This window comes from Podarcis tiliguerta, assembly GCF_965153285.1.
Source record: "Podarcis tiliguerta genome assembly, chromosome: 7".
Taxonomy (NCBI): Eukaryota; Metazoa; Chordata; class Lepidosauria; order Squamata; family Lacertidae; genus Podarcis; species Podarcis tiliguerta.
The window spans coordinates 54,421,367-54,442,043 of NC_139540.1; the positions used below are offsets into that span (position 1 = coordinate 54,421,367).

Consider the following 20,677-nt stretch of genomic DNA (forward strand, 5'->3'; position numbering starts at 1 on the left):
TGTTCAGGTGATCTCTGAGGTACCCGCGACCTAAGCTGTTACTAATAAAGTGGGTGTAAGCACACAATGGGTGCCATGGGCAGAAAAAAGGGGTGACACTGCTCTGTAGCAGTGAGTACCACCACACACACAAAAGCACTGACTATTATTTCTACTATTTTTATAGCATTCATTCATCACTTACTACAAAAATGTCTGAAAGCAGCTTACAATGATAAAAAACATACATAATAGAGAAATGTAAAATACAACAGAACGATAAAAGAACTTGAGTGACTAAATGTGCCCCTCTTGCACCAACAGAAAAAAAGGATAAATCCTGCCTCATCCTGCTAAAAGATGAAACCAATGCAAGCTAGGGTATCATCATATCACATGACTCCAGTTAAAAGCCAAATGCCTGGATGAACAGGAATAGCACCTTAAAGTTGATAAAGATGTAACCAGGCACCTCTCTCCAAAGAGATCATTCCACAATTGGGAGCCACCACTGAAAAGGCCCATTTTTGTGTTGCCACTCACAGAAGCTCCCTCGGGGGGGGGGGGGCACAAAAATAAGGGCCCCCGGTGATTGATGCAGGGTGTAGGTAGGAACCTTCCCTGAGGTTTTGGGGTCCTAGGTCACAGAAGGCTTTATATGCCAAGACCAGCATTTTGAATTGAGCCAGGAAACTAATCAATGTAGTCTGCCATTGGGGTTATATGCTCAGATTTCCTACTTCCAGTTAACAATCTGGCTGCTGAATTCTGCACTAGCTATAGTTTCCAAACTGCCTTCGAAGGTAGCCCCCCGTATAATGCATTGAAGTAAAACAAAAGTATAGTCTGCACCTTGGGGGGGGGGGTGCATGTACCCCAAATCTACTCATTATTTTTATTTGCATTTTTTTAGAACTAATTCATCAGATCATAAAAAGTAATACTATAAACCTGTTTTCACAAGCACAGAAGTGGTGGTGCTAACATAGCTTCACCTCCTTATCCTGCCTTATCCTGACACTTGAGATGTGTGTTTTAAGAACCCACCTTATTTTTGTAATATTGTTTTCAAGATTTTTTGATATTGTGTAATATGTTTTATATATATTAATGTTGTGTTTTAATAGCTGTAACCTGCCCTGGGACCTTAGGCTGAAGGGCAGGTAATATTGCAACAACAACAACAACAACAGCAATAGTAATAATAGAGGGCCAACTGGGATGGTTAAATTCTGGCCTGCTGTGCGAGATGCCATTTCTCTGAATCTATGCAAAGTGTCATGTTTATGCTTGCAGCTAACAAGAATAAAGCGATGGCTGGTACATACAGTTCATGGCCTTTACGTTAAGAAATAATGCCTTGAACGGATGCTTACAAGTTGGAATTAATTTGATCAAAATAAAGCTTGGGTGGATTTGGCCGAACATGGAAGGAACTTTACAAAAAAGATGACATGTTGTGCATGTGCAAGAGAGGTGGAGGGAAGGATGGAAGGAGTTTAAGGTCAGATAGGTTGGGGTTCCTGTAAAACTGAGGTTGTCTATTGTTTTTGTTACATATTTTAGAGCATAAGGGGATAAATTGCATTCTGTTCCCAATCTCATTTTATGCAGCCTCCAACACCTCCTCAGTTTGCCCCATTTCCCCATCCCATCTTGATTTTTCCAGGTTTTTAAGATCGTTTCCCCCTTTCAGAACATTTAAAAGGGTCAGTATTTTATTTGAAAAATATTCATAAATTATATATTTAAAATTATTGATTGTGTGGCTTGGGGGTATTTTCTTTCTTGCTAATTGTGCTGCTTTAAATGTGCATTTATATTTGACTTCCTTTAGAAATGTTTAGATCATTTTTTTATTAACTTTGCTGTGTTAAAAATGTGCATTCTGTACATGATCACCTTGGTAGGATTTTATTTTGAAGTCTTTAAGATAATATTTAGTTTATACTAAATATAAACTAAATATTTTAGTTAATAATTTAGTTAATTACATTGCTTTGAATGTATATTTGGCTTCCTTCTGTAATGTTTCACTCTGGGTTGCTTCATGTGACATTTTAATGTATGTTGCAAACCACTTTGAGATTTTTATCTTAAAAATACAAAGTGGTATAGAAAGGAAAGGAATCATAATAGTAATAATAACAATAATAATAATAATATTCCCCCAACTGTCTTTAACAAATGATTAGACTTTGATCATCTCTCTCTCCCTACATAGCACATTACTGTCAGAAATTATTTCCACTTCTTTTTCAGAACACTTACAATGTGGTCAGAAAAAAAATGTTCTTTTTATGTATTTGACAGTAATCCATTAAGTTCACTAAACAGATGTTACTTTTGATCACACTTGCATTTGATTGGCAGAATTACTTAAATGTCGTTTTGCACAAATCCTATAGAAATTAATATTTCTTTATAGGATTAGAGTCTGTCAATTAGCGTTGCTTAGATTCTGTATGATGGTCACTAAGCATTGGGAATTGGCCAGTCCATAACAGCACTAGTAAAATCCTCACCTTACAATGAATAAAAACAGGGGAGGATTGTTCTGTGATCATGACACCACCTTGCAACAACCTCTCGGCACTCTCTTAACCAGAATGAGCTTTGTGTTGGTTTGTCACCATTTGGCATTAATGCGAAGACTTGTTCTCAAGGAACAATTGCGCTTACAGCTGATGGATGGAGCTGCCCAGCAGATCACTGTGAACTGCAATAACCTCACAGCCTTCATCCACTGCATGGCAGCTAAACAGCGTTGGCCAATGAAAGAATTAATCAGGTAAGTTGCTGTGAGTCCATTTGCTTCCATTCGTGCTTGCTTTCCTTATCTTGTTTACCACTGCTGGAGAATGGCAGTGAATGTGTTATATAAATGAACCGCATCAAAAAGCAGCTCAGATATAAGCTGTAATTGCCATTGCCATATCTACTGCATTTTTATTTTATTTTATTCTGAGTCTTATTCTAAAGGTTGTTTTCATTATGAGAATAAGTTACAGGGATGCATTCAACTAACTTTTACTCAGCTGACCCACTGAAATAAATGGATCTAAGTTAGTCATGCCCATTAACTCTGATTGCTTTACTCTGAATAAAGGTTAGTTCAATGCAACCCACTGTTTCCTGCAAAAACCTACCTCTTAAGAAGCAAAATATAAGGCGCAGTAAGTTATCAAGCGCTATTAATGATTCCAGTATTCCGCTTTCTCCTCCTACATACTCAATCTCTTTCTCTCCCCCTCAAGCAGTTATTGCACTTGTTTCGTATAACTTTTGTTTTTCCTTATTATTGCGCCAACATATTTTTTTAAATGACATATCCACAGAGCTTTTAAACTGATGAATTATGTTTAACAGTAGCCACTGTAGTAATACAAGAATATGTTGTTAAAGTGCATCATAACTTCCTATTCCCAGCTTTCTTTACCACTGAGCATAACTCCCATGCGTTGCAATTGTTCCCTCCTCTTCTCTCCAGTGCTTATGCAACGGTCCTGAAGTTGTATTTCACTGTACATTATTATATGCCACTGGATAATTATTCTGAAGTTCCATTTCCTAACGTTGCTCCTAACATGGCCAGAACAAATGCACATCCCTTGATCCAAATGCTATCTCCGCCTCTTCTAATTTAATTGCTCTTGTCATCTACGCAAACTTCTTCTGCCACAACATAAGATATTATGAAGATGTAAATACTCAAAATCAAGCCTTTCAATCAGGGATGGGAAAGCTGTGACCTTCCAGATACTGTTAGGCTCCAGCAGGGCTAACAATTGGGGTGATGGATGTTGTAGTCCACCTGAGTGGAAGCATGCATAAGAATGGATTGTAAGTCGCAATTATCATGTTGAACATTTAGAACTATGTCTCCCCCTTCCGTCCCTTTATTTTCTTCCTTTGCAAAAGCATCACTTGCCTCATCCCTAGCCAGCGTGCTGGTGATCAAATGCTGACATACACACACCTTCCAACTTCACAGAAAATTTGCTTACTTTAAAATGGCATCTCGTGCTACCTTCTACAACACGAAATATCAGAAATAAAGGAAACAATCTAGTGCAACACACTACAGGTGCTAAAAGAGGTGGGTGGGGACTTAAGCGGTACTCCAAAACTCTCAGCAATTTTTAAGTGAAGGAAAGGGTTTGGGAACCACGTCTCTGATACTTAGGTCACATACCAAAAACTTCGTTGTCCTCAGAGGGTTGCTGGGTGAGTCGGTCCGCTTTGGGGCTCGCTTTGTTTTCAGCTTCCTCCACTTTTCCTTCAGTGTTCTGAAAAAAATGTACATTACAAGAGTCAGCAAAGGAGCAGCTGCAAGAAATTATTATTCATCAGCAAACAGGCAGTTCTTAATTTCTACAGAGAAATACACCAGGAGCCAGGCTCATGCTGCTTTGACCTCTAATCCTAGAAGGGACAAAATAGACTCTGTACATGTGCATAGACCCTGTTTATATCAATTCTTCACATGTGCTGGGGAGCCTAAAAACATGTCCAGAGGCTGACTCCTGGCTCAATTTTAAGCCCTGATTTTATGAAACTGACAGAAAGACATTTACTGATGTCAGTTTCCGGCTCTCGTCATGGGTCAATGGTGGCCGCTGCTCGCTGCCCTCTGGCAATGTTGCCCAGCAGGGCCTGGGGAGCACACTGCATCCTGCTGTGCTGCTTAAGCCCATGTTTGCCAACCTGAAAGGCAGAACAGGTGCAACCTGGGAGTGTGTCCATGCCATGGACGAGCCATGATTTGTGCTTGGTTCCTCCATAATTTGGAATATTGGCATTAATCAAGAGGTGCTCAGGAACTGGCATTTGGCAATGGGCTGCAATCAATCAGCTGCCGAAAGGACTGGGCTTGGTTCTTTGAAGATATCTGATTATTATTATTATTTTTTAAAATGGTTGGTCTTATACTCTGATTTTGGAAGCAAAGAATCATAGAACTGTAGAGCTGGAAGAGACCATGAGGACCATCTAGTCCCGCCCTCTACAATGCAGGAATATGTAGCTGTCCCGAATGGGGATCGCACCTGCAACCTTGGTGTTATTGGCTCCACGCTTTAACCAACTGAGCTATCCAGGAGCACTGGAGGACATCAAGAGCCCGCATAGAATAGGAAGCAGCACACTGGCCATGAAACTGTGAGAACCTAGTTGAAATTCTGACTCTGCCTTGCCATGCCTGCAGTCTAACCCACCAAATTTTGACTTTGGGAATGGCCGCAGCTCATCAGTAGAGCATCATCTTTGCATGTAGGTCTCAGGCATCTGAAACCCTGGACAACCCTGCAGACAAGACTGAGCTAATGGTCTAACTTAGCATGAGGCAGCTTCCTATGTTCCTATGGCCCACCAAGCTGAATGTGGCCCTGCTAGGCTGGTTAGATGTACTGGATACAGAATGAACATAATTCATGGGACATAGCTACACAGAGATTCCCCCTCCAGGTTTGGATGCTCTTATTCAGCATACAGAATCTTCACAAACCATACGAAGGCAAGCGGCCTGGCAGGTGAAGCACAGTTCAGAGGGCGCCCCTTCCAGATAATAACGTCTGAGCAAGTATAGACAGGAAAAGGAGAGCCATGAAGTGTTTAGGTCCTAAGCATTGGAGGGCTTTATGTCTCAAAACCAGAACGTTGAAGTTGGCTCATTTGCTAGAGGGTACCAGATGTTGTGAGAATTTTCTACTACAGATTAGGATGTAAAAACCTAACTCTAATCCAACTGTCTATTTTTTCTTTCCCAGTGTCTTAAGATGTCTTGCAGTCCATTGCTCACAATTTAATGAAAAGAATAGAGAGCACATCTTCTAGTCTCTCAGCTGGCTGGAGAGATTCATGACCTGTTTGGGTGTGTTTTAATTACCCAAATATTATATTTGTGAGGTTTATATTAATTGATTTTATTCTAATACCAATTAAAATGGGAGCCTATCCATATATATATCTACACTCTCTTAAATCAACTACTTTATGAAGGCTACCAACTACGATGCAAAGTGTAGTCCTCTCAATGTCTTCTCAGAAGTAAGCTCATTGGGTTGAACAGAACCTACACCCAGATTAATGTGCATTGGATTGCAGCATCAATGCCTATGTCTCTGCTTTGTTGCTGCATGGACTAAGCAGGTTTTGCTTACTTCAAAGGCAGAGAACAGGTGGATTGGAACAGGCTACAGTCCAGTCCACCTCGGCTGACAAAAGCCAGCTGCACCTGACCTCAGGACCGTAGTTAGCCAAAGAAAGTTGTGGCCAATTTTTTAAATCCCAGAATGCTGCCTTGTCCAGTTTGGTCCTCTTTCTTGGGTAAGGCCTTGCTCCCTGGGGAAGGGTCACTGTGGGTGGGTCCGTAACAACAACACACATGTTCTAAGTTGTTATGGATTTGTTAAAGTTGGTGTTTGTGTGAACACAGTCTGTTTTATGGAATTAGGTCGTGTATCACACACATTTGCTTTAAAAGACAAATGACAGCTAAAAAATTACTGGAAGTGGCTGTTTTGTGGCAGCCTTACTTATGTTGGCGTGTCAAGTCTCTTCCACATATACCCAGAATATAAGCCATTGTTCTCCGAATGAAGCAAAGCTTCCTTGAGTTATTTCTGTCTCAGTGGTGCTTTGTGCATTCTTGTGCTATGGGAAATCTCTGACAAGAACTTGTCGCCTTGCGCAGTGCTTCTCAAATGCTCTAGTGCTCTCTTGTGCTTGCTTCAGTATCTGCAGGATCTTGATCTTTTAAAATTCAGGCCTTGGGCTAATTTACATCTGATGCCCTTTTAAATGTGTGGTGGGGGGTGGGGGGTTATTGGGTTGTCTTCGTATTTTTTATTATGTTTTCTGTGTTTTTTATATTGTAATTCTATGTTGTGAACTGCCCTGAGATTTACAGGTATTGGGCGGTATACAAATTTAATAATAATAATAATAATAGACAAAGATGCCTGTGAAGTGGAACATTTTGGAATGATTTGTTATCAGAGCAGAATCAATGGGGGAGATTAATTTTGACTGCCAAAAATAAATAAATTATTGATCTTCCTCTCTCTTTATATAAAAACGCTTTCTAACATTACATAAGAACACCTTCTGAGAAGGCTGGATTTCTCTTATCACTTACAAGGCATTGTATTCAAGGAAGCCATTTTGTGTGCAGAACACCTTCTGCTCACAAAGCAGAACCTCCCTTCCCTCTCCTCACACTTTCCCCCCACCAAACCTCCCAGAGCAGATTTGGGGGAGTGCAAGGTATGTGAGCTTAGAGGAGAGGGAAGGGAATATACAATAAATAACTATTTCAAAGAGAAGGGAAATGTACAAAATGTACAAAAAGACACCAAGAGATGAACAAGAAATTAAATGAGGAAAATAGTGAAGAGGGGAGAGAACAATGCAAATCTAAGGTGGCAAAGGGGATTTGCAAGACAACATGGAGCCACAAACTGCACAAAGTGAATAAGATCAGGTGGGGAGGGGTCCCCAGATTTCAATTGTTCTTTTATAGCTCAGCTGGTTGGAGCATGGTGCTGATTATGCCAAAGTTGCAGGTTCAATCCCTGTATGGGATGGTTGCATACTCCTGCATTGTAGGAGATTGGACTATGTGATCCTCACGGTTCCTTCCAACTCTACAATTCAATGATTCAATGATTCTCCTGCCAAAACAGAACCACACCCCAGTCTCTGTGCTTTCTCCATGTGCTTCCTTGCCATTTATATAGCTCTAAGTAAGTCATCTTAGAACACTTGTCCTCATGGTTATCTCTGATTTTGTAGCACAAGAGTTCGCGAGGATTTTCAACGGCTCCACCTCATTTCCCAAACATAGGAAATAGCTGGAAGAGCAGTGTGGCTAACCTCCCAGGCTTTAACACAGTCAAAGCCCCTAGGTACCAGCAGGTTACAGGAAGCTGCCTTCTACAGAGTCAGACCATCAAGACCAGGATTACCTACATTCTTCAGAGTTAATGGAGCATCTTAGCCACTGCCACATACACAGCCCTGCCATTCACACTGACCGGGGCAGGTGGTGAAGAAAAGCTTCTTTGCTGTGCCAGCTGGATCCAAGCAGGGCTGAGCGGAAGGATACTACCACCCGGTAGTGGATTGAATGTTTCAATCATTCTGCCTGTCATACACTGCCCATAGTCTTTGACATGAGTAAGTCTGGATCGAACCCAGAGTTCAGGCAGGTTGAAGGCGCAAGTTGTCTGAGACTTAGTAGATCAAGGCCATGATTTAGGTGAGAGACTAAGAACAAGTATGCTGCTCTGATGCTTCCAAGAGAAGTGAAAGAGACAAATTAATTCATTACACACTTCTGACTTGACATTAGTACAGCCATTAAGCAATTAGGCAGAGGTAGCCGAGAATCCCAAGATGCAGATGTATAATACAGGAATGTCATAAATAAAAGCCACTTTCCTGAATGAAAGACTAATTTATTTCAGCACTGATTTTTATGCCTAATCCTAACCCTTATCTATCATAGCCCTGAAGCTATAAACCTGTACATTCCAGAAGCAAGAATGTTTGAAATGCTGCAAGATCTAAACATCTGCTCTGAGTTTATTGCAGATTGCAGAGCAATAAAACCTATAATCTTAAGAAGTTAGCAGCAGAAAATGAAACAACAACAACAACCCTCCTCTGTGTTGTGTTCACAGATGGTACTGAAGAGTGTTTCTGGGATGACATGGGAGCATTAATGATTTGAAATTAAACAATGCTAATAAATGAACCAGCCATGTAACCAGTGTTAGAACCTGAGATATGAAAGCCAGGAGCTAAATGGCACCTTAAACCTAGGTTATGGGCGCAACAATGGAATGTCTAGACATACTTTTTAATAACAAGAATACATTCTGAAAATGAATAACTGCAGCTAAAACATTATGTTCATTTTTCACATGGTCTAGTCCTTCCCCTGCCCACCTCCCCCTAATATTCTTAATATTCTTAATATTCTCTTCAGCAGTCTTCAAAGAGTAGCTGGAAGTGGGGAGGCAGAAAAACCTCCTCCTGCAATTTTAATATGAAATCTTAGGTGCAGTACTGCACCCAGAGCTCAGAAACTGCTTGCCCTAATGAAATTCCCTGTCACAAAATGTGCCTGGAACAATGGGACACTGCATGTAACATTCCCATCTTCTTCAATTTATTTAGCTTTACTGATAAATTCTGTATTCAGGTGAGATTGCAGATATTGTACTATTGTGATACAGTAGATTTGTTTGCATCTGGTAATCTGGCAATCACAAGAATTTAACGATGGAAAGTTTGTATCCATATGAAATCAGAACCAGGTAACATCAGTAGAAATTAACTCAGACCAAAATTATATTATGTGCAACTGCATAAACCTGAAATTCTGAATTCTGCAGGGAGATTACAACATTCTCCTTTAGAAATGTGTCTGTATATTTAACAGATGTTAAAATAAAATGGGATTAAACAAATTGGAATAAAACGATATAAAACCAGAATGAATAAAAGTAGGAACAAACTTAAAATTTTTACTCTCTCTGACAAGACGCAGCATTGTCTCAAACATTTCCCCTTGTTGTAAATCACTACAGGAAAGGATGCTTATCCCTGTGCTTAAATGTACCCAGTAATATTTAGAAGTCATCTGTTCATCAACTTGACTAACAGGCAGAGAGACAGGCTATGGAGATGCCTTGAGGCCCCCTCCTTCACTTAACCACAGCCATGTATAGCAGCGAAATATCTGAAAATGACTAAGGTTGCTGAGGAGGTGTCTTCTTCAGTCCATACTCCAGTCTTTCAGCCAAGCTAAACTTTCTGGAAATGTACTGAATGTGCTATTAACATGACAGTGACAATTGAAACTAGGCTGAGTATGTCTTTGTTGGGCTCTCAAAAGAGTCTAGGCCACAAATATGAATATTGCAATCACAATGTTCTTTTAGAACTTGCTGAAGAACAACGCAGGCAGCCTCATAAAAGCCTACAGAATATAAACTACCTGAAAGTGATGTTCAATGGACACTGCAAAAACTCTGTGTTAAAAGTACCTGGGGGGGAATAGAAGCTGGATAGATTTATAATGTGATCTCCTAAAGCCATCTATTACAAGTACACTACAGTTAATGCAATGGAGCGCTGATGAGGTATCTGTACCATAAGAGAGCAAACAAACACAAATAATAGTAATTAGGAAGCAGGGAAGGTTGGCTGGCAACTGGAGACACTGAGAGGCACACACAGACACACACACACGTGTTTTTCAGCAGTTGGCTAATGGTGTAAAGCGCTTTTGATTGTCCAGAGGAAATTATTATTACTGCTATTTATTAAATTATTCAAACTCTGCAGATCTCAGGGAGGTTCACAACATAAAATTACAATATACAAACCACAAAATCCATAGTAAAATTAACAACAAACCAGTAACCCCCCCACAATACATTTAAAGGGGCATTGGGTGTTAATCAGGCCAAGGCCTGGTGGAAGAGGAACATTCAGCTACCAGCACTAACTACAAATGCCACGTGGACTGCTAAATTTCTTTAAGGGGGGAGGACTGGAGGAACCAGCAAAGGTCTTCAGTGAATGCAGTGTGAGACAAAGCTGGACTAATTCTAGGGGATGGCTCCTGGTTCGATGAAAAACTTCCATAGTAGGAAGGTGTTTGCCTTTCTTCACTGGACTGTCCACCTGCTCCATCTTACCTGCTGCAGGTGAGCTATGGTGCTTCACTGGCACAAGGGTCAACTTCAAGGCACTCTCATAAGGGAGTGTCAGATCTGAGGCCTGGATGTTAGTAATCACCACACCTTGCGTGACCCGGCAGGTAAAAAGGGGATAATTCTGTCTAATTAATCTACAATTATATCCTAAAGGAAATTATTTCACAATGCTGGGGACACTTATTTCTTGAAATCACTATATAATTCTTTTTAGGCTGTTAACTCATTTATATGCTGCAATTCATCATCCTTCTCCCTTGCCACCACATGCCTGGTGGAATTCTAAAGCACACCCTTTACCTCAATTCTGAACTAAGCTTTTATCTGCAGGTCAGTTCCATCCCTGTCATAAGCTCATTATTTTCCACAGTCATCTCAGAGTAAAAAAAGGAAATAACAAGGCTTCCATGTTTGCTGTGCTAACAAAGAAAAAGGCGATCGGTTCTCTACCTTTCTTATTCCAAGTATGAAGACGTTAGCATGTTAATTAAATTTCTAATTTATTTTTTTTCAAAATTACAGCAATTACTATATAATGGATGAAAGATTTCCTAGCATTAAAAAAATGATTTTTCTATTGCACCAGCAGCATGCACCCTGAAGTGAAATGTTTGCTCAACATGAACATAATTTCCTGATGCTATCCTTTTCTCTTTGCACAGGGACGGGGAACCTGTGGCTCACCAGCTGTTGCTGAACGACACTACCCATTATCTTATTTAACATTATTTCAAAACCACTGATCATTTAAATAATATCCAAGCAGTGCATAACATTATTATAAAATATACAATATAAAACCGCCAATATAAAACCCGTAACATTAAAAGCAGCTTCAGAAAATACAAAGCTTCAACACAAATAACCGGGGAAGGCCAGAGCAAAAATAGAAGTCTTTAGATGATGTGTAAACAGATGGTGCCTCCTGTACAGCAGGGGGCAGTAGCGGATGGCAAGGTGGGGCAGAGGCACTTTCCTGACCTCCCAGCAGGTGAGTTGCTGTTACTTACCAAGGTGAGGTGGCAGGGAGGGCAGCACAGTGCAGAAGCTTTAGCAGGGGAGCAGATTGGCTCTGCTTGGTGCGTTTGCACCTTGCTGACCTTGCCGCCACCTTTCCTCCTCCCTCCCAGTAAGCAGCAGCAATTCACCTGCCTCCACCCCACCATACCACCTCCTATCAGCAACAGGAAAGTTATCCCAAAGAATAGGCACAGCAGTTGAAAATGCCCCTTTCCAGGTCACCGCTATACAATAATCTGCAGGTTGTAATGCCACTAATGCTCCTCACAACAGAGGTTACCTGAGTCTCTAGAGACAATGATGACTCTAGTAACACCTCTAAACTATACACCTGTTCTTCCACAGGGAGTATAAATCCATGCAGAAGAGGTAAGTTCCGGGAACCACTTTTCACTCAGTCTGTCTTATTCAATTTCAATTTAATGGCCCTTATCCAGACCACCATTGCATCCAGGCCCCAGTTGAGAACAGGCAGAGCTTCTGCTGGTGTAATGGAGAATTAAGGCCACATGTTATCAGTATACTGGTGACACCACACCCCAAATCTCCAAAGGATTACTCCCAACGGCTTCCAACAGATATTAAATAGCATAATTCCTGATTATTGGTCATGGTGGCCAGGACTGATGAGAATCCAGCACCATCTGAATGGCTACACTTTCTTCCTTCTTGCTTTACTATGTAAATATCTTCCTTAAAATCCTATAATCAAATAAAAGTAACTGATCAGCAAGTGTGTTACATTACAGAAGCTTATGGGCTTGTTTCCAATACTGCACTAAGTAAGTGTTGCACCAATGGAAAGATTCCTGTGAATGCCCCTACAAGTTTGCCACAAATCTGCTCTGGAGGGTAGGGGGGAAGCCCCAGAACAGACCAAGGGGGACATGGGGGAAGGAGAGAGGGGAAGCTGTGTTGCACAAGCAGGAATCCTTGCGCTGACAGGACGTTGACTCAGCATTTCCTTAGATACAAGCCATGACGTGCAAATCATAGACATATGCAAGAATGTTAATGATTTCTAAGGCTTTCCCTTAGATTTAGAAAAAATTAAAACCAGGTAGATGTGGCTAGCTAAATACTAAATCAAAAATATTAACTGTGGCATTTTAGTGGTTTTTTTTGTTTATTTACAACAACAGTGGCATTTGCACAATATTTGGCTGACCTCAGAAAGTCTAGCAAGAAGAGAGCTTCATATCACATGAAATTTCCGTAGCAGCTTCAGATAAATATCTATGATTTCTAGTGAAGATGTGGAAATTGCAAGGAAATGATTCATCCAAATACCATAGCAGGGAGTGGCTTGTTGCCTTTCACTCCCAGGTGACAGCTGATTCATCTACAAATAGAAAGTCCTGTTCTGCTAGAAACAATCCATTATTTTTCACCCAAACATGGTGTGTCATATCTATACAGTTGTTGTTGTTTTCAAAAAAAGTTCTCTTCTGCAGCTAGACTACAGGTTGAAACTTAAAAGAAACTTATCTCACACGTCTCATTTGGTCAAATGCAACTTCAGAAACTATCCTGGGAAATGAAAGGGGATGTTTAATGACATCTTGTGGTTAAAGGAAGGTATCAATTTTAACTGCAATTGGACATGCCAAAAACAGCCTGTGGTTCTAGTTACCCTTTCTCTCATAATGTAATAGACATACCAATGATCCATCAATCATGGGGGCCACGTTTTTAAGGCCATTATAGCATTCCAGGATATTAATGTTCTATTTCTAGTAAACTCAAATTATATTTGAAAACAATGAATTCCAGATAGCATTAACAAGTACATGTACTGACATGAGAACAGCAATACCAGAAAGAAGCCCAAGTTCATTTCCAGAACATACCCTACGGATAAGAAACATTTCAATCTTTTTTCAGCTGAGCATTATTTGGTGACAGAACCTATGGAGTAAGTTGTCTTGAAGTAAAATAGCAGATGGCAGCACAGTAAACACAACTGCTCCATCAAGATTAAGTTCTCCTTCTAGCAAGGCAGGCAAAGAGGGGAATCTAAAGAGGTGAAACTGTAAGAGTGGAAAGAATTATAGAAATAAGGACAGCATCTCTAACTGAGCAAAGGAAATAACTTGGAAAAACACTGTGGAAATGTATCTGGCTAGGCATATAACCCCCTTGGGATTAGCTAGCAAAAAAATTGCATTTTGATCATCAGTTGCTGTTTTTTTAAAAAAGAAAAAAAGAAAGAAGAGAGATTGATCAATTGCTACAATTAATAAGAGCTCTGATTTAAGTCACTGGAAAAAGCGAAAAGAAATTTGCTGAAAATGAAGGGGTGTTATTTTTGGATTGTCGTAAATTTGCAATAATATCTGGAACATTACAACTGAGGATATCCTACACAATTTATTGTGGGGCAGAAACACAAAAAATATGCAAAATAAAATATATGAAAAGTGATTCTCTCTCTCTCTCTCTCTCTCTCTCTCTCTCTCTCTCTCTCTCACACACACACACACACACACAGGCTTATCTTAATGAATTTGCTGTGAACTATGAGTTCTCTCACCCGCGGGACGCGGGTGGCGCTGTGGGTTAAAGCCTCAGTGCCTAGGGCTTGCCGATCGAAAGGTCGGCGGTTCGAATCCCCGCGGCGGGGTGCGCTCCCGCTGTTCGGTCCCAGCGCCTGCCAACCTAGCAGTTCGAAAGCACCCCTGGGTGCAAGTAGATAAATAGGGACCGCTTACTAGCGGGAAGGTAAACGGCGTTTCCGTGTGCGGCTCTGGCTCGCCAGAGCAGCGATGTCACGCTGGCCACGTGACCCGGAAGTGTCTTCGGACAGCGCTGGCCCCCGGCCTCTTTGAGTGAGATGGGCGCACAACCCTAGAGTCTGTCAAGACTGGCCCGTACGGGCAGGGGTACCTTTACCTTTACTTATGAGTTCTCTCTCCAGTTAAAAGTTATCCCGATGATTTTATTTTCAGATAGAGTGGATCTGTATCACATCTCTGCCACTGGTGAGCGACAATGTTTATCAAATGAGAGAATGTGGACATGGCTTATCAAAATAGCAATTGTCTTCGGCTAATTACACCTACCAATGCCCTTCTATTCCATGAGGTGCCTAAGAGTCACTTTCCAGATGTGACTCTGCCTTCAGCTATGGACAGCCCAAAGGTATCTGGGAAGCTCATGAGCATACTCTGTTTCTGATCAGGAAGATTCAGAGGAGTTCTGGTCACTCCAGCTCAATAATAATAGTAGATGCAGCAGAGAAGGCTATCGATACAGCATGCCCACAACAAAAATAAAAATAAATACATAGGTGTGCACATATGGGAAGAGGAGAGCAGAACAGGGAATTTGCCCACCTGCAAAAAAGACCTTTTGCTTCAATCAATGGTTTCATTTATAACACATAGTCTATGTTTCAGTTTGATCATTCTTTCAAAGCCAGCGAAAAACTCAGCCGTATTATGCTTCATTACTCAGGAATCCTGGTTTTCAGTTTCCCAACATACTCCTTTTCTACCTCCTCAAATATCATCCATCAGATTTGGCTCATTAGATCTTCTGGGCAATGGGACGGCAAAGAAAACACATAGAAGTGTCAGTGATCTGTTTAATACTCAGTGTCTTGTCTATTACACAATAAGAATGAGAAGAACTTCTAGAAAACCTGTTTCACAGGAATTAAGCAAACTTAAAAGTATAATATTTTCCAGTTATACCTCACAGCTAAGCCTGTTTTCTCCTCCAGGCCAGGTGGAAATATTAGGGACTCTACAAAATAGGAATAGCCCTAGTGCCCCCCCCATCATCTCTCATCATCTCTGACCATTGGCTCTGTTCACATTGGCTCGGGCTGCTGAAATTCAACAGCACCTGGAAGGCCCAAGACTCCCCCTCCTTGCTTTAGACTCCACTAGCTTCTATTGCTCTTCTGTTTGATCTTTTCTACAGTTCTTTCTAGATCCTGATTCTGCATGTGTTACTGGAATACGATCACAGCATGTCCGTCTTAATAACTAATGAGCTGAATTCTGCTTCCAGTTGAAATTGTTATATCAACCCAGAAATCTGTGACCAGATTCTTAAGAGATATTTTGTCAGGTCTATTTATCATCAAAATAATGCGGAGAGTACCTCCATGTAACAAAGGCTCTCCAGGGAAGTGGTTATTCCAGATATGTTCCTCCCAAGAGGTACTTTAATCTTCCGTTGATTAATGACTTGCTGCTATAAAAGAAGCAGAAATGCTATTTGACTTGTATTAAACTGATGTCCCTGCAGGAATGGACAGATGCATTAGAAGCAGACGCAGACTCTCCTGGTCTAAGAAATATTGCCATTAGAAATGGGTCATACGAAATTGCAGACCCACCAAGGCCCAGCTGAATGGCCAACAGTTCTTCAGCCCAAAAGGCCATTCACCGCAGACTTAAAAGGGTGAAAAGCCATAACTGATGCCATCTCAGACTCAGTGAACACATCTTCACTCCCTTCCCAAAACCCTTGCTTCTCACTTTCCTCCTATTTTCATCAGTGATGTTGCTTCTTTCCTCCCTCTCCTATCCAGGCTCGATAATCTTGGGGGAGGGGGGACGACAATTAAATTTCTCCTTCTGCTGATGCCAACTCTTCTTCTAGACTTCCTTGGTCTTAAGCATGTGGCTGTTTCCCTGGGAAGGGCATGAATATGCTCATAACTGAAATTCTCATTCTTTAAGAGAATCATATGTCAACTGTGGCTCATAAGCCAATCATAATCTTCCCTGCTATGGCACGGCAACAGAATCAATGGGGATTTTATTTTATTTTTTATTTCTTTACAAACATGGGGGCATAGGAAGATCCTGCTGAATCACACCAATGGCCCATCTTCTCCAACATCCTGTTCTCACAGTGGCAAACCAGATGCCTATGGGAACCCCTCAAGCCAGGACCTAAGAGAAACAGCACCTTGCCTACCTGCCTTTCCAAGCCACTAGCATTCAGAGGCATACTGCCTCTGACAGTGGAACACAGGCATCATGGCTAGTAGCCACTGGTAGCTTTTATCTCCACGAATTTGTCTAATCTTCTTTTGAAGCCATCCAGGTTGGCAGCCACCACCATCTCCTTTGTGAGCGCATTTCATCGTTTAGCTATGTGCTGCATGAAGAAGTCCTTTCAAATCCTCCAGCATTCAGCTTCATTGGAAGTCCATAAGTTCTAGTCTTAAGGGAGAAGGAGAGAAACTTGTCTCTATCCAGGCATCATTTTATAAACTTCTATAATGTCACTTCTTACTTTTCTTACTGTTTAGGGAAGCTTTTAATGTTTGACGGACTACTGTATTTTAGTATTTTGTTGGAAGCCGCCCAGAGTGGCTGGGGAAACCCAGCCAGATGGGCAGGGTATAAATAATATATTATTATTATTATTATTATTATTATTATTATTATTATTATTATTTCTCTAATCTAAAAAGTGCCAAATAACACAACTTTTCCTCAGAAGGGAGTTGCTCCATCCCCTTGATCAATTTCGTTTCCTTTTTTGAACCATTTCCAATTCTATAATATCCCCTTTTTTATGTGGGATAACCAGAAACGTACACATCATCATCATCATTATTATTATTATTATTATTGGTATACTGCCCTATACCCACAGGTCTCAGGGTGGTTCACAGGATTAAAAAATAAATAAACATGCAGTTGCACCATAGATTTGTGTCATGGCATTAAGATATCAGCCATTTTATTTCACATAGAATCGCATTTGCCATTTTACCGCTCATTCACTCAGTGAATGGTCCTTTTGGAGTTCTTCACAATCCCTTTTTTGTTTGTTTTAACGACCCTGAACAACTCAGTATCACCAGAAAAAAGCTCACCTCCCAGCCCACCCCTAACTCTCGATCTTTTATGCACAAGCTTAAAAGCACATAGTGGGGGTAATTACCTTCAGACAGAAATGGTGGTGGGGAGGAATATAATTTGAAGAAAAAGAAGGTTATCAAAAAGCCATGCTTTTGTTTCTGCAGGGCAGTTCATGCCATTTTTAAAATTTACAGTATAATCAGCCTGGATACAAAGTGAAGTCTATTGAATGTGGGAAAACAAAGCTTCCGCTCTCCCCATTACCTCTTCCACCCTGAAGACCAAAGCCACAAGAACATTGCCACTTCCTGTCTTGCAAAAACATCTCTTTCAGCTCCTGCCTTAATTATGTTAAGTACAGTGATCGAATGCTGCCTGATGGGAAGTCACCAACAACAAAACACACTGTATCTTAAACATTTGCACTTCAGAAACAAGACAATTTGAAGAGCGCTTTGCGAAAAGCCAAGAGAAAGGGGGCAAAATTTATTTGTCAATATTCCCCCTCTTTAAGGTAATTGTACGCCTGCTCTTCATGGTTTTAATAGACTTTCTAAGCTGTTTCAAGAGTTCCTGTAAAGAAAGGCTGAAAAGAAGCAGGTTGATGACACAAAAAGGGAATCATAAATGCAGCTGGGTTATTTTAAAGGAAGCTACAGTTCAGTTTGTCCATTGCTTCTTTCGTTGGCACAGCTGGCTAATTAAGGGAAGGTGTTCAGCACACAGGTTTTATTCAAAACATCCACACTGGCTACATAATGCCTATACTGTACAGTATAAGGGAATTATTTTCCTGTGAAGAGCTGTTGACCCACGGGTAAAGTCGAAGGGGAGAGTGCACAACTGACAGTTGGCTGAGGCTGCATAGTTGTGAAATTGCATACCTCATTCTCTTTCTGTGCCACCCGATTCCCTCCCCTCCCTCTCTCACACAAAATGGAAGAAGCAGCAATCCCCAGAGGGGTGGTCCATAGAGCAGGAGTGGGCCCACAGGGTCCAGAGAGCTAGAAAATACTGCAGGCCATATGCAATTAATTTAAGGGTCTTTGGGCTGAAGTCACCCCAGTGCGCCTTAACTTTACTAAACCACCTGCCCAAGTAATAATGTATTTCAAATCATACAGCTGTAACAATTTCATAACCAACTCCGCCCCTCCCCGCTTTGCAGGTCAAGATGATTTTACTTCTTTCTCACGTATGGTGGCTGAAGGTTGATGCTCAGCACTTATTGCTAAGAACCTGCCAGAACTCTTTCGAGTGACGTGACAATGTGATTGCACCAAAGACAACAGATGGTAACTAAAAACACAGAGCGAAAGACAGTCAGTCGGACAGACAGATCTCTGCAGGCTGCAGCTAAGGTAGGTGGGGTTGTTTGTGAAATCTCACTGGAAAGTTGTCCTGACTGCCACATGCAGCTAAAAGAAGGAGAAATCCTATGTCAAAGTATTATTATTATTATTATTATTATTATTATTATTATTATTATTATTATTACCCCACCTATCTGGCTGGGTTTCCCCAACCACTCTGGGCAGCTTACAGTACTGTACATATAAAAACATAGTAAAAAAAGAATAGTAGGTATGCCAGGAAAAGGTTCACAGAACGGTAAAGTTAATTGAATGAAATCACGGTATATGTTAGAAGGAATTAATTCTGTGCCCCATCTACATGTTCAGCACTCTACTCTGGGTATTTCCTTCCCAATAAATACTTGGTTCTGAAAATTGACTCTGGAAGAACACAAAAACCAGTACATGCTGGTTAAGATGTGTTTTAGGATATGTTGAAACACTAGCAAAACCAGTCACTGGCTCATATTTCAAAGGAAATGGCAAGAGAGAAATGAAACCAGCACATCTGAATCACTTTATTTGCAAACCCAAATATCAATGGTACAGCCAGCAGCATCTAATCACCACACAGAACCTCCCCTTCTTCAGCAGCAAAATTATCCAAGGACTTTTGTAAAGCTCCAAATCAAATAAGCCATTAATTCCTCCCTCCACGCCTTTTGCTGTTTTCCTTAGCAGGGATAAATAGGATACTCTTCCAAGTTTCCCAAAATAATATATGTGCTTTGAGGGTGTGTGTGTGTCTATGTTGGCTTCTATTGGGAAAAGAGCAAAGACAACAAAAATTAAAAACTCAGTTTTGAATCCTCAGTGGATGAACCATGTGGGGAGATCTTCTTATATATGAGAAATAAAATCATGCAGCTTAGAGGTCAAATTAAAAAAACAAAAACATACTTTATATTGAGCAACGTTCCTAAACGCTGATCCAAAGAACACTCTGAGTTTATAGCTGTTATATGAGACACAGCCAAATCCTGTTACTGCCCTGAAATGATGGGGACAAAATTGTACCTACCAAAATTTTCATCAGCCATGAACTTGAGTAGCAATAAAAACTTCCGGGAAATGTAAGAAATTATCTCTAAATTATTCCAATTTGTTATCCAGTTAGCACTATGCTTGAAATCAGACTCTCTCTTACCTTTGCCTTCTCGGTACTCTGTTCCCGTTTTCCAACATGGTTCCCCATGGTGCTCCTCAAATTTCTTCCAGAACTACAGACAAAAACAGTAAAAAAAAGTTACATTATTCCAAAATCAGCAAGTCAACTATAGTCTCTTTAACTCTACGTACGCTAAGGAAGGGGTACCCGATGTGGTGCCCTCCAGATGCTGCTGAACTCCAATTCCCATTAGTCTGAACCAGCATGGCCAAATGTCAGGGATGATGGGAGTTGTAGTCCAACAACATATGCAGAGCACCACATTGACTACTTCTGCACTACTGACCAGAGGGGCTGGGCCCACAATTTGTTTATGCCAGTTTGTGGTTATCCATGTCCTCCTTTTTTTGGTGATGCAACCTGTGATTCTGCAGAATGATGTTGGAATCATACTCCCATCAGCCTCAGACAGCATGACCAATGATCAGGCATTATCTGGACTACAGGGTTCACTGTGTGGCAGGTTTAGCCCCATTCATAGAAAGTTCTTGACTGTTTTATGCTGTTGGCACACTGACTCACTCGGAAGCCTGATCCTAAACAGCTGTAGCAGTAAATTGTTAGACATCAAATATTAAGTCTGTGCATGCTATC

The 20,677-nt window shown here is 40.9% G+C and overlaps 1 protein-coding gene and 2 long non-coding RNA genes across 5 annotated transcripts in view; all 3 read right to left on the bottom strand.

Moving 5' to 3' along the window:
* Positions 1-20,677, bottom strand: part of LOC310681466 — a 250,213-nt gene that overhangs the window by 76,575 nt on the left and 152,961 nt on the right. The gene's annotated exons all lie outside the window — the stretch shown is intronic.
* Positions 1-20,677, bottom strand: part of MBP (myelin basic protein) — a 95,730-nt gene that overhangs the window by 49,800 nt on the left and 25,253 nt on the right. For 2 of the 3 annotated variants that reach the window (XM_083449214.1, XM_083449212.1), the window contains exon 2: positions 4,175-4,268. In XM_083449214.1, coding sequence (XP_083305340.1) covers positions 4,175-4,268 — 94 coding nt within the window. Of the gene's footprint in view, positions 1-4,174; positions 4,269-20,062; positions 20,136-20,677 lie in introns of all 3 variants that reach the window. The other variant, XM_083449213.1, reaches the window with a different exon arrangement.
* LOC310681463 lies at positions 10,295-15,369 on the bottom strand. The gene is made up of 2 exons (XR_014513327.1): positions 14,628-15,369; positions 10,295-14,246 (listed from the first exon to the last, which is right to left on the bottom strand). It is a non-coding gene; the product is annotated as an uncharacterized lncRNA (long non-coding RNA).